Source organism: Coregonus clupeaformis, chromosome 36 (assembly GCF_020615455.1).
Source record: "Coregonus clupeaformis isolate EN_2021a chromosome 36, ASM2061545v1, whole genome shotgun sequence".
Lineage (NCBI taxonomy): Eukaryota > Metazoa > Chordata > Actinopteri > Salmoniformes > Salmonidae > Coregonus > Coregonus clupeaformis.
Window position 1 is genome coordinate 7,993,486 of NC_059227.1, and position 25,041 is coordinate 8,018,526.

The window sequence follows — 25,041 nt, forward strand, 5'->3', positions numbered from 1 at the left end:
TGCAGCGCACGCAAGGTCCCCCTGCTCAAGCCAGCGCATGTCCAGGCCCGTCTGAAGTTTGCCAATGACCATCTGGATGATCCAGAGGAGGAATGGGAGAAGGTCATGTGGTCTGATGAGACAAAAATGGAGCTTTTTGGTCTAAACTCCACTCGCCGTGTTTGGAGGAAGAAGAAGGATGAGTACAACCCCAAGAACACCACCCCAACCGTGAAGCATGGAGGTGGAAACATCATTCTTTGGGGATGCTTTTCTGCAAAGGGGACAGGACGACTGCACCGTATTGAGGGGAGGATGGATGGGGCCATGTATCGCGAGATCTTGGCCAACAACCTCCTTCCCTCAGTAAGAGCATTGAAGATGGGTCGTGGCTGGGTCTTCCAGCATGACAACGACCCGAAACACACAGCCAGGGCAACTAAGGAGTGGCTCCGTAAGAAGCATCTCAAGGTCCTGGAGTGGCCTAGCCAGTCTCCAGACCTGAACCCAATAGAAAATCTTTGGAGGGAGCTGAAAGTCCGTATTGCCCAGCGACAGCCCCGAAACCTGAAGGATCTGGAGAAGGTCTGCTGCAGTGTGTGCAAACCTGGTCAAGACCTAAAGGAAACGTATGATCTCTGTAATTGCAAACAAAGGTTTCTGTACCAAATATTAAGTTCTGCTTTTCTGATGTATCAAATACTTATGTCATGCAATAAAATGCTAATTAATTACTTAAAAATCATACAATGTGATTTTCTGGATTTTTGTTTTAGATTCCGTCTCTCACAGTTGAAGTGTACCTATGATACAAATTACAGACCTCTACATGCTTTGTAAGTAGGAAAACCTGCACAATCGGCAGTGTATCAAATACTTGTTCTCCCCACTGTACATCACCAGGTCAACACGTCTTAGAAATGTGTTTGTTTGGCAAAACTTTTTTCTAACTGGTAAGGAAAAACCACAGACTACCATATAAAATAATACCAAGGCATGTTACAAAAGAAGAATGATCTCATGCAGCAACTTCAAAAACGTTTTTTAAAAAAGGGCCTGAGAATTCCTCCATGGTAGGACAAAGGAAGAGTACATTTTCACTAGATGGTTTCAACCTCTTAACCAAGGTAATTTAACACAATTTAACATGGACATATACAGCAACAGAGGTAAATGTTTGACTTCTTGACAGTCCAGAGGGAAATGCAATGCATCGATGCCCTAGCTGGCCCATTGAGCCCATTGATACGACTCTAGAGAAGTTCTCAGAGATGGATGACTTAATAACATAGGGCTTGCATGAAGACCAACATTCAGCATTTAGGACAAAAAGGACAGGAGAGCCACAGGACACAGTGTAACATCTATATCGTGAATAACTCAACACTGTGGTATTTGTGGTATAAGGCTCACTGCACATTGCTGGGTGAAAAGGGGTTGGAATGCATAGTCAGAACTAGTTCCCTCATATCATTGGCTGTTGGCCGGTCATCCTTTTGGCTTCTTACCTCCAACCCTTATGGAGACAGACATCACATTGTGCTTCCTTCACATAGCCACTTGATTGAAACAAGTTATAGTCATACATTTCAAACCTCATTCATATTTTGTGTGTTCACTCACATGGACATCCATGACAAATGCCTCGGCTAGAGTTGGGTCAATTCCATCACCAATCCAGCTCCGAACTTGACTTGTTATAAGGGAAATGTTTGATAAATTCACATATTTTATGAAAAGGGTAGCTTTCAAAACTAATACAATATTTGAATTAACTGGAATTAAATTGCAATATACCCCAACATTGCAAGCAGGTAGAACTTAGTGATATTGTGTCCAAAATCTGGCACAGATTTTCAACATTGTTCCCTTTAACCGCACTGCAGAACTGGGCATTGAATCACGTCTTGGGCACTTAAATGGCAACTTGCTGATTTACGAGCTGCCACCGGTCACATCACTTAAACGCCACAAGGTCAAAGACTTCTGCAAAGACCTTTGGGAATGTCTTTCTCTGTCTCTCTTTGCAGATCAGAATCTCGCAAGATGACAGTAACTATAAGAGACAGTGCCATTCCCTGTGGATTGTAGATGTTTCTGCGCAATTGACTGCAACTGAGCTTATAACCAACCGCAAGTCAGTTTTGAGCTGAAATCAAACCTGACAGCCTTCTACTATCGCAGACATTCGGAACGGATATAAACTTTTGCGTAACATTTGTTCTAACCCAAAGGAAACTCATTGGCCAACAGAACTTCTCACTACTGGCGTAGAAGGCTGTAAAACATTTTTGAACACAAAAAAGGCAAAGGTTTGTGTATGCAATAATGATCAACTTATTGCTTTTCTCTCATTTTATTCATGGTTTGTTTTTTCATCATACCCAAAAAGATACTTTTTTTTACATACTTTGTAATCATATAAATACACTGTACAACATTACAATACAAAATACAAATTTTCTCATAAGGAATACGTTTAGAGTTTGCTCAGGTAAGCTGGTTTTTAAGACTAGCACTGATCAGAAAAAAAATGATATTCCCTTGGAATCAGTCAGATCAAGGCACTTTCTGGTGACGGTGACAAAGGTGTTCGGTCATCCTTGGTTAGAGCTATCCTTCCTCCCACAGGAAACATAGACAGTTTGTCCAAAGTTCCGTTTAATTGTACTCTGATTGAAGCCAGGTTTTGTCTACTGTACAAGTAGTACACATTCTCCTTTATGGAGGAACAGCCATCCTCTTTATATGGTAACCTCTGTAACCTACACCGGTTGACTTTCACGTTAGTCCTCTTTCCCATTGGCCTTCTCTCCTCCTTTGACTCTATTATCAGTCTCTGAAATAAGAGACCTTCATTTGATTTTTTGGGAACCAATTGTTTTGCTCCGTTGACCTTTCACATCAACTTTCTCTCACTTGCTCTCGCTTTCTCACACCTCCACACCTCCTTTCTGTTGCCCCCCTTGCGCGACGGCGGATGCCGACACCACGATGTCGAAGCAGGTCTCCATCATGACACGCGACTTGCATAGGTTGACACAGTACTCCAGCTCGCCCGTGACCTGCTCCAAAGCCTCCAGGTACTCCTGGGACTCTTTGTCCAGATCCGGGTCCACCTCAACTATGGGGGGAAGGTGAGAGAGAGAGAGAGAGAGAGAGAGAGAGAGAGAGAGAGAGAGAGAGAGAGAGAGAGAGAGAGAGAGAGAGAGAGAGAGAGAGAGAGAGAGAGAGAGAGAGAGAGAGAGAGAGAGAGAGAGAGAGAGAGAGAGAGAGAGAGAGAGAGAGAGAGAGAGAGAGAGAGAGAGAGAGAGAGAGAGAGAGAGAGAGAGAGAGAGAGAGAGAGAGAGAAGAGAGAGAGAGATAGAGATAAAAAGAAGGAGAGATTAGCATTAGTGATGAAGTAGCTACCGCCATTAGATGTACAGAATCAAACAACACAGATAAAAGATGTAGCCACTCTTGATATTTAGATGACCATTCATCATGTAGATACAGGGAATTTCCATATCTGTGGTAAAAAGCTTATCTTAATGCACTATCATTATATTGGGTGATCATAGGCACAATAAGTCAGTGTTGGGGTCAATTCAGGAAGTAAACTAAAATTCCAATTAAATAATTTTAAAAAAGGGCTACTTTCAATGACTTCTCAATGTAGGCCACCTATACTAACATGTTACCAACTAATGAATGAGACAGAGAGTTTATTGGAATTGACCCCAAGCCTGCTATCATGCATCCCATGATGCACTATAAACAAGGCGGCTCACTATGTGATACACTACTTCTACTATTCTCTGTAACTGTGTGGCTCCACTGTGACCGCTCATCCATCGTCACACCTTTCACAGCTTTAAAAGTCATACAGGTACATGAAGATTGATGATGACATGTCTTTGACAGGGCTGGATATGATGGGATGTCTGATGGAAGCTGCTCAAGACACACTACCCTCATAATCACAACATGAAAAGAATGAAATAATGATTTATATAGCTTGACTGCTCCCATCACGGGCTCAGACCAACGGGCGGTCCCTAAACCAATGGGAAACATCTCAGGGAAATAGAGATTGGAGATGTGGCTGAGGGAAAATAATGCCTTATTGATTTCAAGATGCATACCGGTACACATACCACCCCCAACCCGCCTGCACACGTGTGAACACACGCACAGGGTCTTTGCAAAGACAAGGATTTCAAAAGGCTTTTTCTCTTCCTCTATTTCCCTAGTAAGGTCATGAGGTGGGTTACTTTTGAATTCAGCTACCTTTGTGGGTCTCTGTGTTTCTTCATGTCCCTTTACTCAAATAAAAATGGAACTTCAGAAACGGGCACGTTAAAAAAAGTGACATAAATGTGATTCCTGATTCCCTTCGGCCGTTTACTTTTGTAATATTCTCAGGCGTAACAGTAACAGTATTATTTATCATTATACTCCCAAAATACTGTGGCCTCTTTCCCTTGCCGAAGACCTGGAGGTGTTTGGTGTGTTAAGAAGCTTTCAGAAATAGATGATAATGGATAGAGCTCAGCTAGAAAGGCAGGGATCTTCTCTGGGGAACCTTCGGGCGACCTGCACCACTCAACTGGAAATAGACTCCTTGTTCCGCCGTTTTGTCTATTTGGGGGTTGGAGAACGGATCCACTTGCTTGCCTTTAGTTTGTGTGCCTCCCTAAAAGTGTTTTCCCATGTTGACACTGGCTGAAAATAGTTGTTACCACTTTAACAGTTTACTCTAGAAAGGACCCTAAGAGAATCAAACCCATAAAAAATACAAAGCTATGGGCCGACGTCGCTTCCTTTGTCAATGTTAGTGTTTATGTATGCGAGAGTGGTTTCAGCTGTTGGCCCAAAATGGACCACAAGTAGCGTTAACTAGAAGGTCATAATGAGGTCCAACCACAAACATTTCCTTGACACCTGCACAATACATTTTGTCCACGTTTCATTGAGTGCAATGGCACTGCCATAGGGCATAGGGAACATTGCAATTAACTGGGTGCAGATGTCATATTGAAGAGCTTGGGAGATTAGCTGCTCCTACAGTGTAGGAGGGGTTTGTTTACTATTATGTTCAAGATGGGGTCTCAACTCTAACAGAGGCTAGCACAGCCAGGCAGCACTGTGATACTCTGATGTGGAATCGCTAGCTAGTTACACAACTTTGTTGTCCACTAACAATAGCCTCGGAGAGGCTAAATGTAGGAAAGCTGAGCGTGAGAGTGGTCACAACGAGTGACTAAAGGGGTATACATCTCCCTAAGAGAAGCAGTCAATGGTTTATTCATTAGCACAAAGCTAAGTTTCAAGTAACAGTCATTTGTAAAGACATTAGCAAACAATAGATACGCTACGTGGCCAAAAGTATGTGGACACCTGCTCGTCGGACATCTCATTCCAAAATCATGGGCATTAATATGGAGTTGGTCCCCCCTTTGCTGCTATAACAGCCTCCACTCTTCTAGGAAGGCTTTCCACTAGATGTTGGTACTTGCTTCCATTCAGCCACAAGAGCATTAGTGAGGTTGGCACTGATGTTGGGCGATTAGGATCCAATTCATCCCAAAGGTGTTCAATGGGGTTGAGGTCAGGGTTCTGTGCAGGTCAGTCAAGTTCTTCCACACCGATCTCAACAAACCAGTTCTGTATGGACCTCGCTTTGTGCACGGGGGCATTGTCATGCTGAAACAGGAAAAGGCCTTCCCCAAACTGTTGCCACAAACTTGGAAGCACAGAATTGTCTAGAATGTCATTGTATGCTGTAGCGTTAAGATTTCCCTTCACTGGAACTAAGGGGCCTAGCCCGAACCATGAAAAACTGCCTCAGACCATTATTCCTCCTCCACCAAACTTTACAGTTGGCACTATGCATTCGGGCAGGTAGCGTTCACCTGGCATCCGCTAAACCCAGATTCGATGGTGAAGCGTGATTCATCAATCCAGAGAACACATTTCCACTGCTCCAGAGTCCAATGGCGGTGAGCTTTACACCACTCCAGCCGACACTTGGCATTGCGCATAGTGATCTTAGGCTTGTGTGCAGTTACTCGGCCATGGAAACCCATTTCATGAAGTTCCCGACGAACAGTTATTGTGCTGATGTTGCTACCAGAGGCAGTTTGGAACTCTGTAGTGAGTGTTGCAACTGGTGATAGACGATCTTTATGCGCTTCAGCACTCGCCGGTCCCATTCTGTGAGCTTGTGTGGCCTACCACTTCGCGGCTGAGCCGTTGTTGCTCCTAGACGTTTCCACTTCACAATAAAAGCAGCTCTAGCTGGGCAGAAATTTGACGAACTGACTTGTTGGAAAGGTGGCATCCTATGACGGTGCCACGTTGAAAGTCACTGAGCTCTTCAGTACGGGCCATTCTACTGCAATGTTTGTCTATGGAGATTGCATGGCTGTGTGCTCGATTTTACACACCTGTCAGCAACGGGAGTGGCTGAAATAGCCAACTCCACTAATTTGAAGGGGTGTCCACATCCTTTTGGCCATGTAGTGTAGAATAGAATACCTGACTGCTGCTCTGACAGTTGGATAAAAGTCCATCTTTAACACAACCCAGTTACAAAACAAGGTGGTACACTTTAAGCACACTTTAAATAGCACACCAGATTTCTGCAGTAGGCTACTCACACTCTCCGCTCCACTTGCAGGGGTCCAGCATCAGCCTGCTCTTGGCATCCTCCAGTTCCCCCCTCAACCTCTCGTGCTTGGCCCTCAGCTCCCTGATCTGCTGTTGCCTCTTCTCCAGCATCCTCAACCTTGCATTGAAGTACAGCAGGCCCTGGGAGAGCAAACGGTAAGGATGGATGGAGTGAGCAGAGAGAGAAAAGACGAGTGGAGGAAAGGAGCTTTGGAGAATCCCTGGCTCGGATGGAGGAAGGGAAGTAAACAGAGCGAGAGAAAGAGCGAGAGCGAGAGAGAGAGAGAGCCAGACGGAGGAGTATCTTTAGCCGGACTCAACGATTTTTCGGACGCTTCTATTCCGGGTTTGTGTGCTGTGAGGAGGCTCACACGCAGGAGATTATTCAAAATGGAATCAAGAGCGGCTAACCTGTGGGTACTAACCTGTCCATTGGCGGGGTTAATTAGGATAAATAAAATTAGCATCCACGCTAATCTCTCGCATTAATCTCCAGGAAAACGTTGAGCTCAGGGATTGGGTGTAGACATAGTCCACCAGAAACAAGTTATTGAAAGGTAGAATAACACAACAGATTATTCCTAGTTCAGTCCCTCCAGGATTCTGTGATCACATAAAACAGTCAAATCATCCAAAATTACTGCATAAAACTGTCCCATCATTGCACCACAAAAAGAGGGCTTGCAATTTTAACCAATCACCGCACTTTTACCGCATAAAGTGGTTAAATCAAGACCCAGGTCAACAAACATTTCCCCCCTGTCAGCGCAATTTCGTGACAAATTTGACAAAATCCTCGCAAATGACATGAAAAATGTCAGAATTGCCGCAGTAAAATCAGGGACTGCTAGTTGGAACTGTTGTTTTTTTATCACTACAAGGGAGGTCAATTGCTTTTGCACTATTGGCTTTGCACAAAACTAGTTTTTGGACACATTTGTGCCACAATATAATGTGTCTATTTCACAAGGCATAGCAGAATGAATTAATTCCATGCTTCATGCATCTTCCATTTTAGCATGTGATCTAATAATCAAGGCGCATCCATCGAGTTTAATGAACATACCTTTTCCACATCCTGGAATGGCTGCGAGATGAGAGAGGGAGAGAACAGAAAAAAGGACATTATCAACATTTGCTAATGCAAAGATAATACACAATCTAAATGGATGCACTTTGAAATGCAATTAATCACACAAACACACACACACACACACACAGTTACATGCACACACACACACACACTTAAAATACTTCATTTTAGGGAGCTCAGGATGACAGGCTCTAAAAGACGAATTGAAGATCATCTTTTCCTAATTGAAAATAAATCAAAGTACCATCAGGCAGAATTAATATATTTTACCCACTACACTATTCACTGGGTGACTGGGTCCTACATTATTCGCTGGATGACTAAGTCGTACATTATTTGCTGGGTGACTGGTTCCTACACTATTTGCTGGGTGACTGGGTCCTAAACTATTCACTGGGTAACTTGGTCCTAAACTATTCACTGGGTCCCACTGGTGGGAATGGTTAATGACCCGTGGACATGGAGAGTGGAGAGGCCCATAAAGAGAAATCAGGCGAGGGCCCAGATAGCAGATCCAACCTTCATTCATCACTGGCTCCTCCACCCCTAGTTTCCCCTCTTCCTCATTGGGCTTCCTCCACCCTTAGTAGTGGATGGATTTAGGGGTTTGAGACAGTTTAGGTAGCCTTGCTTTTTAATCTGGGGCATGTTCAGTTGAGGCTGATGAACTGGACTGTCCCCCTTAATATTAGCCCACTGCGAAGTGGATCCATGCTTGTTACGCAGCCGTGATAATCTTAAAACGCTATTTATAAAGTAGAAAATTACTGGAGGGAAATTCTTTGAAGTTTTGTCCTTTGGTGAGGTCAAGAGGTGAACAGGTGTGGCACCTGACCAACTAGTAGCGTGCACAACATCTAAGCAAGTAAGGAGATGAAAACAAGCAAATAAAATAACATTCCCACACAAATCAGTCAAAACATTCTGGAGTTTACAGTCTGGTTAATTTGTGTACACACACGCACGCACACACACACACACACACACACACACACACACACACACACACACACACACACACACACACACACCACTTTAGAATGCCAGGAAGCATTTAGAATGCCAAGAAGCATTTAGAATGCCAAGAAGCAAGCAGATGGAGAATCTCTAACCTCTGTCCCCGTGGCACCCTCTCGCCTCCACTGCAGCCGCTCCACGTCGTCAATCTCGTACACCTTGATCTCGAAGGGCTCCTTCAGGGTCCCACCCAAGGGGGGCAGGTCCACCCACTGGCCTGGTACGCCAGCCTTCCTGCCCAGGGAGGAGGTGTCCGGCAGGGGAGCAGGGATGAGACGGCGCCGCTGGAGGCCTGGAGCAAGTGGGTGAATTGAGTGATCAGTCGGGGTACGGCTGTTCATTGGAGTTGGATATGCACACCAGGAATATCCTAGCACGTGCGCCGCTGCCTTGAAATATGCATGAGGCAAAAACATGCCAAGATACAGACTGATAGCAGACTTCCATAGAGCCAGCTGGGATCACATAACCTTCGGCTAGCACTGATTACATATGCATTAGGCACTAGACCCTATCTGTTGCTGTTATGAATTATGGAGGATGGGCACATTCATCTGAATAGGCCGAATTCTTGTTATGAGTGTACACTGCAGCCGGATATGCTGTGACTTCAGATACCACACTTGAATAGAGATTCATGACAATGCTAGGTGGAGTACATACTGTACATCGAAATATATATTCATAGGTTTATGAAAAATAGATATATATGTGAGATATCCATGTGCAAGGCAAATTCATACATGACATTAGAGTGTATGAATACATGCATTCTTACTCGCTTCAGCGTGCATGCAATGTTGTATTGAGCACCAGGGTTGTCACCTAGCAACACTTTTCAATAGAACATAAATAATCTACTAGTGAGAAAGCTAGAGAAAATATCGTATGAATAATGTATTTTACAGATATCAAAGAAAAACTATTTGAATATGTATATTGTTAAATTGGATTCTTGTGGGGCTCTAAATAAAATAAAAGAACACTTATTTCACAAGTACAAGTTTATGAGATCATGAGTTGTGTTTGATGTGGTATAGCTGTCTGGATATTGTTCCAGAACTCTCTCAGGGTAACTAATACTCACCATTGCCTCTCTTCTTGGGTGATTTAGACACTCTACTCCTATTGGAGGTGGACACCCCGCTCTCGCTCATGGAGTCATGGGCTGACGAGGCGCTGCCTGTGGTCTCGCTGTCCCGGATCATGCTCTCATAACCGCTGCTGCCCCCACTGTGGTAGAAGAGTGCAGTGCGACCCATGGCCGGTGGAAGCTCCCCACTGAGCACACTGCTATTGTCACTACCATGCCCGCTGCTGTAACGCTGGGGCCTCCGCGGGGCTGTTATCTTGCTATAGGGCGAGGGTAGTGGCGTGCTGACAGGGGACCCGCTGACACTTGCCCCGCTATCGTTGTCATTGTCCCCTGAACCCCTGCTTAGATGTTTCCTTGGGCTTCCCGCCACAAGCTCACTAACTCGGCTGTTGGCAGCCCGGATGGCCTGCTTAGTGCCCATGATAGTTCCCCTGCCAGGCTTGCCATTGGTCCCTGCCAAAGAACGAGCTGGGGATTTCCCAGTTGGAGGTAGGCTGGCATTGCGTGCGGTTGGCGCGTCAACGGATTTGGTGGAGTAGTTAAGGGTCTTGGAACTGCTGGCAGACAAAGTTCTAGCCTTTGATCCACTGGCAACTATGGCCCTGGGGTTGACATTAGCTTTAAGCTGTCCCAACTTGCTTGTCATCGCAAAGGTGGTAGAGGAAAGGGGAGAGGTAGCAGTGGATGTGGAAGTAGTGGAGGTGGGGACCCCAAGTCTTGGCAGTGATCTATTGGATTTTCCATTGTCTCCTAAGCTACTGACACTATTCTCTCTCGACAGGCCAGGTTTGGACCTCACTGAGTTTAGACTGTCACTTCTCTCCAAGGACATCAGGCTACCATAGTACCTTCCAGAATCGCCTTTGGTTCCTCGTGTCTTCAGGCTTGACGCTATCTTGGCTGAGCCATGGTCAGCCTTCAAGCTGGATGTTTTGTAGCTAAACAAATCCCCTCTGAATCGAACATCAAATTCCTGCTCAGAGACGGATGTTTTAGGTAATGAGGACCTTGCAGCGTCGCTGGCTGCCCTTAAGGCACTAGGAGATAAGACTATCCTTGTCTTTTGATCGAGGCTTGATTTGCGAACAGGTGGAGCAGGAGGAGAGATAGAGCCAGACTTTGGAAGCATGCTGCTTTTCTGTCCATTTGCCTTCTTTCCCAAAGAGGAGAATCTCAGACTACCAGTTCCTGAAGAGCCATCGTGGCCCCATTTTGATTCAGGGGAACTGTGGGGGACTGACACTGTTCCAAGAGTGGTGGCGCCTCGCCTGAGCTGTGGCATCCTGCTCATGGTCTCTGCTTTCTTGCTGCTGGACTTCTCACAACCGTCTACCGCCCTCTGAGTCGAGGAGGATATCTGTGCCTTTGGCGGTCGAGGTACACTGTTGCTGTTTCCTCCCAGCTTCCTGGATGGGAGGCCACTCATGCCATTTCTGGGTGGCTTACTCGCCACAGTGGATTCAGTCGCTCTAGGATCCAAATGGCCGCCCCCTCGCAACCAGAGGTCGTCTTGCTTGCCTTCTTGCCTGCTGCAGCTTGGGGCAACTGATGAGGTAGGCTTGGTTTTCCTGGGAAGACTGGAGTGAACAGCATGGTGTGGGATCTGAGAAGATGCTGAGGTGTTCAGAGAGTTTGCTCTGAGAGATGCTTTGGTAGAGTCAGGAGAAGGTGGGCATTTAGTTTGGGAGAGCTTGCTTGGGGTGGCGGGGTCACTGTCCAACTCAGAGAAGCAGACACCACTGTCATTTAGGGAGCTCTTGGCACCATGCTGCAAGAATGGCTCCCTACGGAATATAGCAGGAGGGGACAATATGGAGGTGTTCTCCGGTGCCATGCACTTAGCCCTCTGTAAGAATCTGCTTGTCGAATGGGTGCCGTCGCTCTCCAGCGAGCACACGCTCACTTCGCTCGGCCAGGAGCTGATGGAAGACTGTCTGCTACCATGATCGGCAAACAGCTTCTCCTGTGAGGCTGAGCTCACCCCAGACGCACACTCTTGAGCCGTGTAAACATCAAACTCATCGTTGATGCTGCTAATGATGCTGACAGGACGGGAGCCTGAGGCCAGGGCCTGAAGGGAGCAGTCACTGTTAAAGCTGATGATGCTGGAGGGCCGCCCATTGTCTGGGACCAGGCCTATAGGTAGGTCCTCCACCACCGTGAACACCAGCTCGTCTTCCCCATTCAGCTCCACAGGTTGCTGCAGGGTGATCGTGGTCCTCAGGATATCTCTCTCCAGGCACCTGCCCCTCAAGGCTGCCCGAAGATGGCTCACCTCCATGGGACTCCTGCCATGATGGGCCCTCTCCAGGACCGGGGACCCCCCGGGTTGATCTTGCCTTAGGGCCTGCTGACTCATGCCCACAGGGGGTGCCCGGCAGATGGCATCCAGGCCCTGAGAGTGTGTTCTGGAGGATCTTGGCAAAGAAGGAGAGGCAGAAGGCTTAGGTACAGTAGGTCCTTTGATGAGGTAGACCTTCTCTCGCACCACAGGCTCTGAGTCTTGGAACAAAACCCTGCTGGGCTTAACCACACAGGCCAGAACCTTCTCCCCATCTGCACTTGTCCGTTTGTGACTCTCTGGGACCCCTCCATCTGAGGACAATTTGGAATGTTCCTGCTCAGATATAGCGGGAGCTGTGTGGGTGGTTGTTGTGCTAATCAGGGGCTTTTGGTAGGGGGATTTAACAGTCTTGGGGGACACAGCCTCCTCTGGGCTTTTGGTAGTCCCACTTTGAGTGCTTGGGGCTATTTGTGCCCCCTTGCCCTCCCCAGTGAAGGCAGCTGGGCCCTCGCTGCCATCGATGCACTCCAGTCTCTCTTGGAGCTCCGCAAACGTGTTGCACTTGAAGTATTCCACCTCCGGGCGTTGGGTGTCTTTGCAGCGCTTCCTGTTCAGTGAGGGGATGATGGGAACAAAGGAAGGTGGGCCCTCATTGTCGCTTAGCTCTCTGTCTGAAATGGTGGCCCCACCAGGACCGATGTAGATGACCGTGTCGCAGGAGTGCTCACTGCTGGAGGAGTAGTCCGGGTCACTAGACAGCAATGTGGGCATATCCGGGTCAAGAGCCACGGTTCGTGGGTGGAAGGGTCTCAAGTGTGGCTTGCGGATTTGTCCCTCTTCGCAGGAACTCTCGCCACCAGAGGAGCTGGATGCATACTATAAGCAGGAGAGAGAACACACATTCAAATCTTGTCTGCGGTAGGGATTCAATATCTGAATTACGAACAGTGATCAATTATTGCTGTAACAGTCCTTCCTTTGTAAGAAATACAGATTAACTTTATAGATTTAATTATTTCTATGGCAGAGTCCTTATTACCCTGGGAAATCATTCAAACAATTCAGACATTTTCTAATTGAGCGATACCAAAGGACGCTTGAGGAACAAATCAGTTTTCCATGTTGATTCAACGTCATCACATTGAATTTTTTTGTTGAAATTACTTGGAAATAACATTGATTCAACCAGTTTTTGCCCAGTAGGAAGCCTTGAAATAGCTTGTTTAAATTTTACTACCTTGGATTTCTTCTTCCTCATGCGGTGGATACGCGAGGCCAGCTGCATGGTGGTGAGCGTCTCCATGTAATTGGTTGGTGAGTCGGAGATGTGTGCTATCATGGTGGTTCGGCAGTTGATGTTGCCCAGAGATTCCCTCAGCAACATGGTGAGCTTGCTATCCCTGAATAATACATCAAAAATCCCCTCGTTAGCCCCCCAAAAAAGGACCAGCACCAGATCCTAGTAGCCATAACCCCCTCCCCCCTAAACCTCCCAGGATCATAGCAACCATTCCTAACTGTACCAAAGGATTAGCTATAGACAGGCAAAAGGCAGCGGGAACGAGATCTCATTTACCATCAATGGAACCCCACTTTCAACTACCACTTTCTGTTTCAACTACCTTCTCATGTACTGTCTGTAAGTAGGGCAATGTGTGAAAGGTCCATGAAAGCTAGTTTGAAATAGACTAGAAACATTTTTACTAAGCCCACCCTACTCTATACTGTGTATAAATAAAGCTGATCTTGTCTGAGACTCGAGGAAAAATATCTCATTCCAAATTGTCCTTTTCACAGACCCAATCTTTTATATTACAATCCAAACCCCCTCCCCTCATTGAAGCCGGAATACACCCTTTCCCTGAACCATAACACTATCAATAACTTCCCACGTTGGTGCTTCGCTTCTTCCCTCAACTTCTCTCTCATCCAAATAGGCTAATAGGGCTTCATTGATTTTTCCTGTGAGGTGGGAAGAACAACAGAGAGTGATAAAAAGGCCAGACAAAACACACAGACTCACAAGATAAATACAAAGAGGACGTAATACAGACACATTCAGATTGGCATTGTGAAAAAAACTAATTATTCACGAGCGTTTGTCCCCCGTTTTCAGACATACCTGTAGGGTACGTGAAAAAAAAAATCATTATTCACGAGCGTTTGTCCCCCGTTTTCAGACATACCTGTAGGGTACGTGCTTGGCCCCGTTTGCCAGGGCGAGGATGACGTTTCCCAGAGCAGAGAGAGACAGACACTGGCCTCCACCTCCTTCCCGGGTCCGACTTATGTCCGTCTCACAGCTACCCAGATCCAGCAGGTGCAGACGACTGCGGCCGCCAGACACTTTATGAGAGAGAGAAAACGACAGAGACAGACAGAAAGAGAGAGAAAGAGAGTGCGTGTGAGAGAGGGAAATAGAGAGAAAAAATTATTAAACCTGAACTTTCCATGGAGGACCCCCCCCCAAAAAAAACAAGCTCAGGAGTTCACATTGAATGGACCACTTCAAACTTCACACCCCCCCCCCATTTAGTTTTGTGCTAAATGACCAATACAGTGAATGACACTTTCAGGGGGCACTGAGCCCACTGAGCACAGCAGGGATTTACACACAATCAAAAAGACAGAGGTGGCCCGATAGATACACAAGGCGAGGCGTGGCTTTACGTGACTACGCCCCCGAGTAGGGTACAGCCGTAGGGTACTCCCCTCACTCCCATGTAATTAGCCTAAACTTTGGCGTCATCCTAAGCAAACGACAGACCGTTTTTTTTGTCGTTTCAATGAACGTTTTCAGCAGCTTCACTTGTCGATATTAACATACTTGGCTGTCACAACAACAAATTATTCGCATGATACTTATTCTGCTACAAATTTGTTACCCGACCTGCTAAGCTAGGAAAGCTGTCGTATTACATCTTACATCACTGTTTGTTTACCCCTAGCTTTTTCGCCGGTTAGCTGACGTTAGCTGTCTGTCTAGCGATAGAAGTTAATCTCGATTTAATTCGCTAGTCTTAGATATTTCACGTAACTACTTACAGTCTTTGCCTGCCCTTGAACGGTCTAGGTATTTAGAAAAGTTTATTCTTGTTGGCTTGCCTATATGTCCTTTCAACTTGCCGGAGACCAGCTGGGGAGACAACCCTACCAAATGGCCCAAACCAGTGGAATCTCCAAGTTTGCATAAATATCCAAATGCAGAAGAATATTATAACTGTCATACTGGTCCCACGGGGGGCCAGTATGAAAATGTATGCACTCACTAACTGTAAGTCGCTCTAGATAAGAGCGTCTGCTAAATGACTAAAATGTAAAAATGTAAAATGTTATTTGGATGGATACAGCTCACTAGTCCTTACTACAAGATGAATAGCAAGCTTTATGCAATACACATAGCTAGCTAGATACAAACAAGTGTTAGCGATTTACCGGTGATGAAGTGCTTCGAACACACATATACATTTATTGAGTACCCGGAGCCCACAGCTTTCCATCATCATCACGGCGTAATAGCCTGAAACCATGAGATTCGTCTAAACTGGTCCTTGGGCAGTTGATTAAACTTAATTTGGTGGTGTTTTTACATTTTAGTCATTTAGCAGACGCTCTTATCCAGAGTACATACATATTTGTATTTATTTTTCATACTGGCCCCCCGCGGGAATCGAACCCACAACCCTGGCGTTGCATACACCATGCTCTACCAACATCCCTGCCGGCCATTCCCTCCCCTACCCTGGACAACGCTGGGCCAATTGTGCGCCACCCCATGGGTCTCCCGGTCACGGCCGGCTACGACAGAGCCTGGATTCGAACCAGGATCTCTAGTGGCACAGCTAGCACTGCGATGCAGTGCCTTAGACCACTGCGCCACTCAGGATTTTTCTCCTGCTATTGTTGAAACAAAACGGTACGCAACAGCTTCTCGGCATCTTAAAAGCAGAGTTAGATAGTTGGAGAAAATCAGTTGGAATCGGCTCTTTGACTGTTAATTGTGACGTACATTCCATGCGACAGTCTATCTGTTCATGCTAACATTTTTTACGTTTAGAATTAAAGTGTTTTTTTGTATGATCTCGTTTGTTGATTAAGACGACATGGAAGTATGTTAAAAACGACCAACCAAGCATATACAAAATTGGTATAGAATGTAAAAAAAAATAGAGTATTGTCGGGTTATGATTAAAGTACGCAATTTAACATAGGAGTGATGGGAGTACCCTACGGTTGTATCCTACTCTGGACGTGATCATGTTAAGCCCTGTCTCGCCGTGTGCATCTATGAATCAAAGGTTATGGAGAGTTGGCTCAGAAGTGACAATCAAATAGGCTCGCACATTTGGGGGCTAACTGCACACAGATAAAATACATAGTTACGGTTGAGAGGACAGAATCCTTCCCATTTGAGCTCATCTAGGTCAGTGGTATGAAAACACTAACTCATATCATTAAGAGGAATCGGAATGGTGTCCTGATTTAATACAGTGGTGGGGCTGAAGATTAGCTTAGCGTCAGCAAGATTTAGAATCCCCTGCGCTGCAGAGTGGCAACCCTCCCCGGAACCCGAGAATGCAAACTAGCCTCCCGTTTTATGTGCCGCTCTATAAACATGCTCAGATTGAGGACTCAAGCCTCATTACCTATTGAAATGTATTCTGGCTCTGGACAGTGTGTGCCGTGTCTACCCCCGCATTGCAGCGACGGGAGTGTGAAATACTAATAACAGCAGCTAATGTAGAGGATGCGGCCATGACAGGTAGGCTAGGGCGGCGTATAATGCAAATGTGCTAGCCTTCCTTGTTAGTATTCCTGTTATGGCCTTATCAGCAACTCCAAATGAAGCTAATTAATACAAGTTGGGTTGGAGAGAGAGAGAGAGAGAGAGAGAGAGAGAGAGAGAGAGAGAGAGAGAGAGAGAGAGAGAGAGAGAGAGAGAGAGAGAGAGAGAGAGAGAGAGAGAGAGAGAGAGAGAGAGAGAGAGAGAGAGAGAGAGAGAGAGAGAGAGAGAGAGAGAGAGAGGGAGAGAGAGAGAGAGAGAGAGAGAGAGAGAGAGAGAGAGAGAGAGAGATAATAGACCTGTGGATCGCCTAGCCTTTCCAGCAGGTCTTAACATTCTAATGATGCATGTGAAATATGTTCTCCAGATAAAAGGGCAAGAGTTTTTCATTGTGCTGATCAGAGTGGTTCCTTTGAGCGTCGAGCAAATTAAAGACGCTATGATCTTTCAAAGGTTTATCTGTGATCGATGTGGGGCTCCAGATGAACAAGACATGAACAACACATCATATTTAGTTGGGAAACTATCATTCACCTTCATTATGTAACCTCTGATGACTGATGAAATTCATACACAGGTAGATTGCGCATGGAATGTCAAATTAACTAGCTAGATAAAAGTTTTGCTTGCCCAGTGTGCTCTGGTGGGTTTGCACTATCTGGGCTATTCCATTGGTTGAATAGTGCCAGGCAAGCCAAACCAAGCAGTGTATATATAAACAAAGTATTTGAAAGAAAACAAATACCAATTTGACCCAGGTCTGCTTAGCACACACACCACCCCAAACATCCCCAACCCACACACCACCCCAAACATCCCCTACCCACACACCACCCCAACCATCCCCAACCCACACACCACCCCAACCATCCCCAACCCACACACCACCCCAACCATCCTCAACCCACACACCACCCCAACCATCCCCAACTTCTCCCCCAACACACAGCCACTGACACAGGCACCCTACTCACTTCCTCCTTTGGCACTCTTCTCCATGAGGTACTGGTAGACATGGAGGGTGAAGAGCATGTGGGAGTTCTTCCTCTCCTCCTCGTCGCAGCGAGGGCGGCTGGTGCTTCGGGCCGCCAGGGCTGCGTCCAGGAAGTAGGCTGCCCGCTCTGCAGTGGCCGCACGCAACTCATTCTGGTTCTGGAGCTGAGGGGGGAAGAGAGATGAAAAATGAGGGAGACTGAACGAAAGAGAGGAAGAGAGACTACTCTTACTAATACTACTCAGACTAATGCTGTACCTCCTACTGTTCCTGCTGTTGTAAAAGCTTTTCATGCCAATAAAGCCCTTTGAATTGAATTGAGAGATGGAGAGAGAGAGAAAGAGAAAGAGAGAGAGTTGATAGAAAGGTAAAGACAGAGAGGAAGAGAGACACAGACACAGAATGAACCAGAATGAACGAGAGAGGGAGATACAGATAGGTGAGAAAAAGAAAATGGGAGGGACGGATAGGGAAATAAAGACAGACATAAAGAAAGATTGGAAGACAGAGAGAGAGAGAGAGAGAGGCAGAGAGAGAGAGAGACAGAGAGACAGAGAGAGAGAGAGAGAGAGAGAGAGAGAGAGAGAGAGAGAGAGAGAGAGAGAGAGGCAGAGAGAGAGAGAGAGACAGAGAGACGAGAGAGAGCGAGAGAGAGAGAGGGGAGAGAGAGAGAGAGAGAGAGAGAGAGAGAGAGAGAGAGGGAGAGAGCGAGAGAGAGAGAGAGAGTTAGAGAGAGAGAGAGAGAGAGAGAGAGAGAGAGAGAGAGAGAGAGAGAGAGAGAGAGAGAGAGAGAGAGAGAGAGAGAGAAGGGAGAGTTAGTGAAATGAGAGAGATGAAAAGAGACTGCATTAGAAGGGTCTAGCTAATTGGGTGAATAGCACACATTTCTGGCCTGGCGGAGGGAGTCTCCTGGGTGATCAGGGGGTCAGATATGCACACAGAGGGAGGGAGAGGTGAGAGAGAGAGAGGGTCCAGGGAGGGAGAGAGGTTGTCCGAGGATGTCAGAGCATCACCAGAGCCCAGGTAGCTAAATAATTGAAGCATTCACTGACAGGTGATTTATTGTTGAGAAAAGCATGCACAACTTAAGCAAAAATTATAGTTATTAAGTCAGAATACAGCTTAACATCTCCTATGCTAGGTCCATCACAAACGATTGAAATGCTTTCTCTCAAACCCAACGCGCACACACACACTCCCACTAGCCAACCAACTCCATACCTGTGACCCGCAGATGGGGTCCTCGCGCAGGTACACCCCTGGAGACTGGCCGTCCTGCAGGCTGCCTGCGGACACATCGGACAGCAGGTCGGTCAGCGCCTCGTCCCGGCCGGAGATCTCCACGGCGGACACGCGGACAGAGAAGCGTGCCCCGGCCTTCTCCTTGCGTTCCTCAATGAGCTTGAAGAGCCAGGAGATGGCGCAGGGAGCCACACCCAGGCTCTGTGTGGAGCAGTCCCGACCAATCATGGTGTATGTCTTACCTGTGGAGGAGAGGTCAGAGGTTATTTGAGGTGGTGATTGGTGTGTTTGTTATACTTGTTGGGTTGTTTTCTCAGACATGGACTAAGCCTATAGTTCTGGGCTAAAAGGCATGTTCAACTGAGATTCTCCATTGAAAGTGCATCTTAGTCCTGGGCTAGACTAAATCTGTGTCCGGGAAACCGGCCTGTCGGATTTTAAGTCTGCACTCCAAAACAGACAAAAGGTTGCTTATAGTTATATATTTGTTCAGAAGATGAATTATCTAGCTAAATAGGAATAGACACATCAAAAGCAGGTTTATGGTGTTGAAGCAGTCCCACCGTATAGCCGGGGCATGTTTGGACCCATTTAAAACATTGTGTGTTTGAGCTACAGACTGCTGGGTTGTACCGTTGGATTCGTCTATTTCTTCTGCATCCGTAGATACCAACCATGTGTAGTCTGTGTGATTCACGGGGGCTGAGCTAGAGCGGTGTTTGTGAGACAAGGGCGGATCCCGAAGGGGCCCGGGGCCGGATCTTTTATACAAAAACCTCTGTAGAGTCCGAATGGTTTGAGCTACATGTATCACATGTTTTGCTCTATGACACTCACAAGCTACACAAGAGTCGTTAGAAGGTAAGGAGTTCTTCTACATAGAAGATCATAGGAAATACCAGGACATAGTGTCTATAATACTGTAATAACCTCACATAGTTGCTGTCACAAACTCCAAATTCCACACAGTTGTCACTGACTAGTTGGATATTAATTTCCCAGAGAGCAAACCATTTCTGTAATTACAGCATTCATATATATAATTTTTTACCTAGTTTAAGTCTATTTTTTAAAATTCAGATTTGTCAATAAAACTCATGAATGCAACTGTTTATGTCAAATTGTTTTGTGTTCTACTTACAGCCCTGGTTGTCCTGAAAAGAAAATGGTAAATCACTTCATCGTGAGGCTAAATATAAGGGCTGGACATGCAGATAAATGAACATCAGATAAATGAAAAGCCGTTTTTTTTGCTGGGATCTCGGGACTAATAGGGTTAAGTGAAGTCTATGGATGTGGGTAAAATATAAATATTTGTAGCAGTAACAGCCGAACAGTACAAGAAGTAACAGTAGCAGAGGTAACAGTAGCAGTAGCAGTTAACAAACAACACGGGGGAGATCTGACATCATCAGGGGGAGCCGACAGGCCTGCACAGCTGGAAGACAAACAAAGGACTAGACAACAGGAGGGACGGTCTAACAACCTGATGGAGAACAAGGGCACTTTACATTCTGCATAAAGCGCTCTCTCTTTTTCCCTCTCTCAAAGAAACACACACACACACACACACACACAAACGCACGCACGCACACACACACACACAAACACACAAACGCACGCACGACACACACACACACACACACACACACACACACACACACACACACACACATAAACAAACACACACGCACGCACACACACACACACACACACACACACACACACACACACACACACACACACACACACACACACACACACACACATATACAAACACACACACACACACACACACACACACACACACACACACACACATATCCTACAACATTATACTGAAGTGGCCACTGTCTTCCTCCTCTCTCCCTCTCCTTCAAAGCCGTCCATACAAACTCAAAGAGGGTTTTAAAACAAGGCAGACAAAACAAAGGGGGATTCTCCATCTCTCTGCTCTATTGTAAACAATCATTGGGACTCCCACCAGGAAATGAATTCTGTGAAGTGGTTTCCTAATGGGGAAAAGGGGGTGGGGACACACAACGGTTGAGTCAATTAAAACAGGGGACCTCTGTTCAGTCAGTCATCTAGTTTGTTTCTTGAGGTGTGAAAACAGGAAACTAAACTGTTTGACACATTAATTGGCCGTTGTTAGTTATTTCAAGGGCAGAGGTTTGTGTGTGTGTGTGTGTGTGTGTGTGTGTGTGTGTGTGTGTGGAGAGCGTTGTCATACCGAGGTTGGCATGGCCTAAGCAGAAGATGCAGCCGTCTGCACCGTTCACCACCGATTGGATGACCTCCGCCACCGTCCCCGAGCACACCTCAGCCTATCAGTAGAAAGCACAGATAATTTCAGCCAATGACAACACAGCTTATCGAACTTCAGCCAGTGGAATTAGAGCAGTCGTACACCTCCTTCAATGTGGAGTGGACAACATTTATACACCTCAGACCATTTTTTGTGGGTTCAGATCGTTTGACATCACAGCACAGTACATCCCAACAACAAAGAGACAAACACAACCAAGCAAAAAAAAGGGGGACCACCCAAACCCTTTGAATACATATAAAACGCTAACACTTCTAAGACCTAAAGCACCAGGGCGAGAGTTCATGGGTTGCGGTGTATTTCTACAAGTCGCGTCACGTTCCAATCTCTCTCGGGCGTTTTTAATATGAATGACCCGTCCACTTCGTTCACAGTAGCAGAACTGCATTTAGGGCAGCACATTGCAGGTATAGGGCCTAGGTCAGTGGTTTTCAACCTGTGGTCCGCTGATGTTTATTCATAAATTAATAACAGTTGGGAGTATTAATGGTATTACAAACCATTTTAAATTCCTTTTCACAATGAAATTATTATTGCTAGAAATAATAATAGGCCTTTCATTTGTTACATTCACTGCTAAAATGGACTACATTTGACCGCCAAGATATTTTATTGGGTTGGGCACTGCTGGCCTAGGTTATGCTGTCTCGCTCGGCAATCTCATGACTCTGCCTGTATCCAGGATGCAGAGTAGGGCTGCATTGTATAATATTATATAACATTATAACATAATATTAATATAGACATATAATATAACATTAATATAGACATATAACATTTATCATCCCCTCCAGCGACAGAGAGCAGCCACAGCTCTCTCTCTCTGATCAGTCCCATAGCAGCCTCAGCTCTCTCTCTGATCAGTCCCATAGCAGCCTCAGCTTTCTCTCTCTGATCAGTCACATAGCAGCCTCAGCTCTCTCTCTCTGATCAGTCCCATAGCAGCCTCAGCTCTCTCTCTGATCAGTCCCATAGCAGCCTCAGCTCTCTCTCTCTGATCAGTCCCATAACAGCCTCAGCTCTCTCTCTGATCAGTCCCATAGCAGCCTCAGCTCTCTCTCTCTCTCTGATCAGTCCCATAGCAGCCTCAGCTCTCTCTCTGATCAGTCCCATAGCAGCCTCAGCTCCTCTCTCTGATCAGTCCCATAGCAGCCTCAGCTCTCTCTCTGATCAGTCCCATAGCAGCCTCAGCTCTCTCTCTGATCAGTCCCATAGCAGCCTCAGCTCTCTCTCTGATCAGTCCCATAACAGCCTCAGCTCTCTCTCTGATCAGTCCCATAGCAGCCTCAGCTCTCTCTCTGATCAGTCCCATAGTAGCCTCAGCTCTCTCTCTCTGATCAGTCCCATAGCAGCCTCAGCTCTCTCTCTGATCAGTCCCATAGCAGCCTCAGCTCTCTCTCTCTGATCAGTCCCATAACAGCCTCAGCTCTCTCTCTGATCAGTCCCATAGCAGCCTCAGCTCTCTCTCTCTCTGATCAGTCACATAACAGCCTCAGCTCTCTCTCTCTGATCAGTCCCATAGCAGCCTCAGCTCTCTCTCTCTGATCAGTCCCATAGCAGCCTCAGCTCTCTCTCTCTGATCAGTCCCATAGCAGCCTCAGCTCTCTCTCTCTGATCAGTCCCATAGCAGCCTCAGCTCTCTCTCTCTGATCAGTCCCATAGCAGACAGGCAGAACCACAAAGCCTCCATTATGATGTGTTCAAACTCTGGCACCACACCTCGTGTGTGTGTGTGTGTCTGTGTGTGTGTGAGGAGAGAGAGAGAAAGAGAGAGAGTGAGGAGATACAGTAGTGTGTATGTTGCTATGTGTGTGTGTGTGTGTGTGTGTGTGTGTGTGTGTGTGTGTGTGTGTGTGTGAGAGAGAGAAAGAGAGAGAGTGAGGAGATACAGTAGTGTGTATGTTGCTGTGTGTGTGTGTGTGTGTGTGTGTGTGTTTATGAGTGCAGGTTGGCTGACACTGTTCAAATACGAGCTCTACAGTAGCTCTGAATTCTTCTTCTTCAAAGCCGCCTCTCCTTTTGAGCAGCGCCGGGTAGGGGCACCAGTCATCAGGCCTTACGTTGTCTGACAGGATACCCTCTAACCTTTTGTAGCCCAGTGCGGTGTTGCAGCAAAAACTGGTGCAGGGAGAAAGGTTTATTGTTTCTTCCTACTGTACTCTGGGGCTGGTTCCTGGTTCAGGGCTATATCCTCACAACACCACCACCATCAACAAGCACTGTGGAATTAGATATGTATTTTTGGAAAGCTCGGACTGGAAGGCCCTGACTGGAATTCAAAGCACTTTGACTTTAAAGGGACCAACTGCTTAGCCTGTTCTGCAAAGAATCCTCCAACACCTCCACCCCCCAACCCCCATGTCCAAAGATAGGAGCTGTGGTCACTTTCCCACCCTCCTCCCCCTCCTCCCCCTTGGACACCTCATCATATCAAGAACACCATACAACACCACTGTTCGTCAACACAGGTTCTGGAGATCCACAGAGTGGGAAGGCTTTTTTTCCAGCCCAGCACTAACACACCTGTTTCAGCTAATCAACTAATCATCAGGCCCATCATTAGTTGAATCAGTTGAATTAGTTGAAATTGTGTTAGTGCTGGGCAAGAACAAAAGCTTGCGCAACCTGTAGATCATGTATAAAGAACAGTGACGAAAACAGTGGTGAGGACAGGGGCGGCGGTGTTAGGGGGAGTGTCTGTGACTTACTTGTGATGCATCCTGGGAGAAGACATTATCGAAAGCGAACATCTTGGGGGCGGCTGCGGCGGCGCGCCTCTGGGCAGCACTGGAGTGACTGTTAGCGGACGTTTCGCAGAGGGTCAGCTGTTTCTTGCGGGCGTCCACCTTTAGAAATGACCTGGACTCCGAGGTGTCGCTGGAGCCCTGGGCAGAGCAGATGCGCACCATCACTTTGACCTGCAGAGAGAGAAGAAAGTACAGATTTCCAAAACATTTTTTTACAAAAGTAATGACGCACAATGTTGAGTGTGTAATGTACAGTGTCTATTTTGTATACAGCAGTGTGTCTAAGATGATTTCTCACTCGGGGACATTAAAGTTCATCCTATCCTAGTTACTTTTTTAAATCAAAAGCTCACATTGGAGCAGAAAGGTTAAGTCAGCCTTGTCAGGTGTTTTTCGATCTCAAGAGAAATGACTAGGTCAAGTGGAAAACTATATACAACACAAGACACCTGCTCACTGCTTTATGATAATGATAATTCACCTGGTCCTGCTAACGCTAAACTGAGGCGCTAATGCTAACTGCCAATGCTAATTAGAGTACCTCAATTACCATTAGCTTTGTGACACTACCTTGTGTACTTAGATACGTTAACCTGTCATGGTGTAGCATGAATGGAGACAACAGCACCGAGCGTGGCATGCTACGCTAACGCCCTTCAGTGCCTTGCCAAGGATTACCCTTCACGCGGGTTGAGACTTGGATGTGAGACAACTTGGCAGCATGGGGATATTCCCATTCCCGTACTCCCCACTCCTTTTCCCTCCTGCCTCCTCCTCTGGCCCAGGAATATCCCGCCAGTGACATGTGAGCCACGACGGGGAT

At 46.4% G+C, this 25,041-nt stretch overlaps 1 protein-coding gene across 1 annotated transcript in view; it reads right to left on the bottom strand.

Moving 5' to 3' along the window:
- Positions 1–2,292: 2,292 nt before the first annotated feature.
- LOC121552237 (kinesin-like protein KIF26A) overlaps positions 2,293–25,041 on the bottom strand; it is a 160,876-nt gene continuing 138,127 nt past the window's right edge. The window contains exons 7-17 of the mRNA XM_045211172.1: positions 24,180–24,389; positions 21,376–21,469; positions 19,122–19,384; positions 17,881–18,064; positions 14,310–14,469; positions 13,361–13,523; positions 9,831–12,999; positions 8,839–9,035; positions 7,700–7,720; positions 6,624–6,774; positions 2,293–3,103 (exon numbers count right to left, since the gene is read on the bottom strand). Of these exons, the coding sequence (XP_045067107.1) occupies positions 2,913–3,103; positions 6,624–6,774; positions 7,700–7,720; positions 8,839–9,035; positions 9,831–12,999; positions 13,361–13,523; positions 14,310–14,469; positions 17,881–18,064; positions 19,122–19,384; positions 21,376–21,469; positions 24,180–24,389 (4,803 nt within the window). The 3' untranslated portion in view covers positions 2,293–2,912. The remainder of the gene's footprint in view (positions 3,104–6,623; positions 6,775–7,699; positions 7,721–8,838; positions 9,036–9,830; positions 13,000–13,360; positions 13,524–14,309; positions 14,470–17,880; positions 18,065–19,121; positions 19,385–21,375; positions 21,470–24,179; positions 24,390–25,041) is intronic.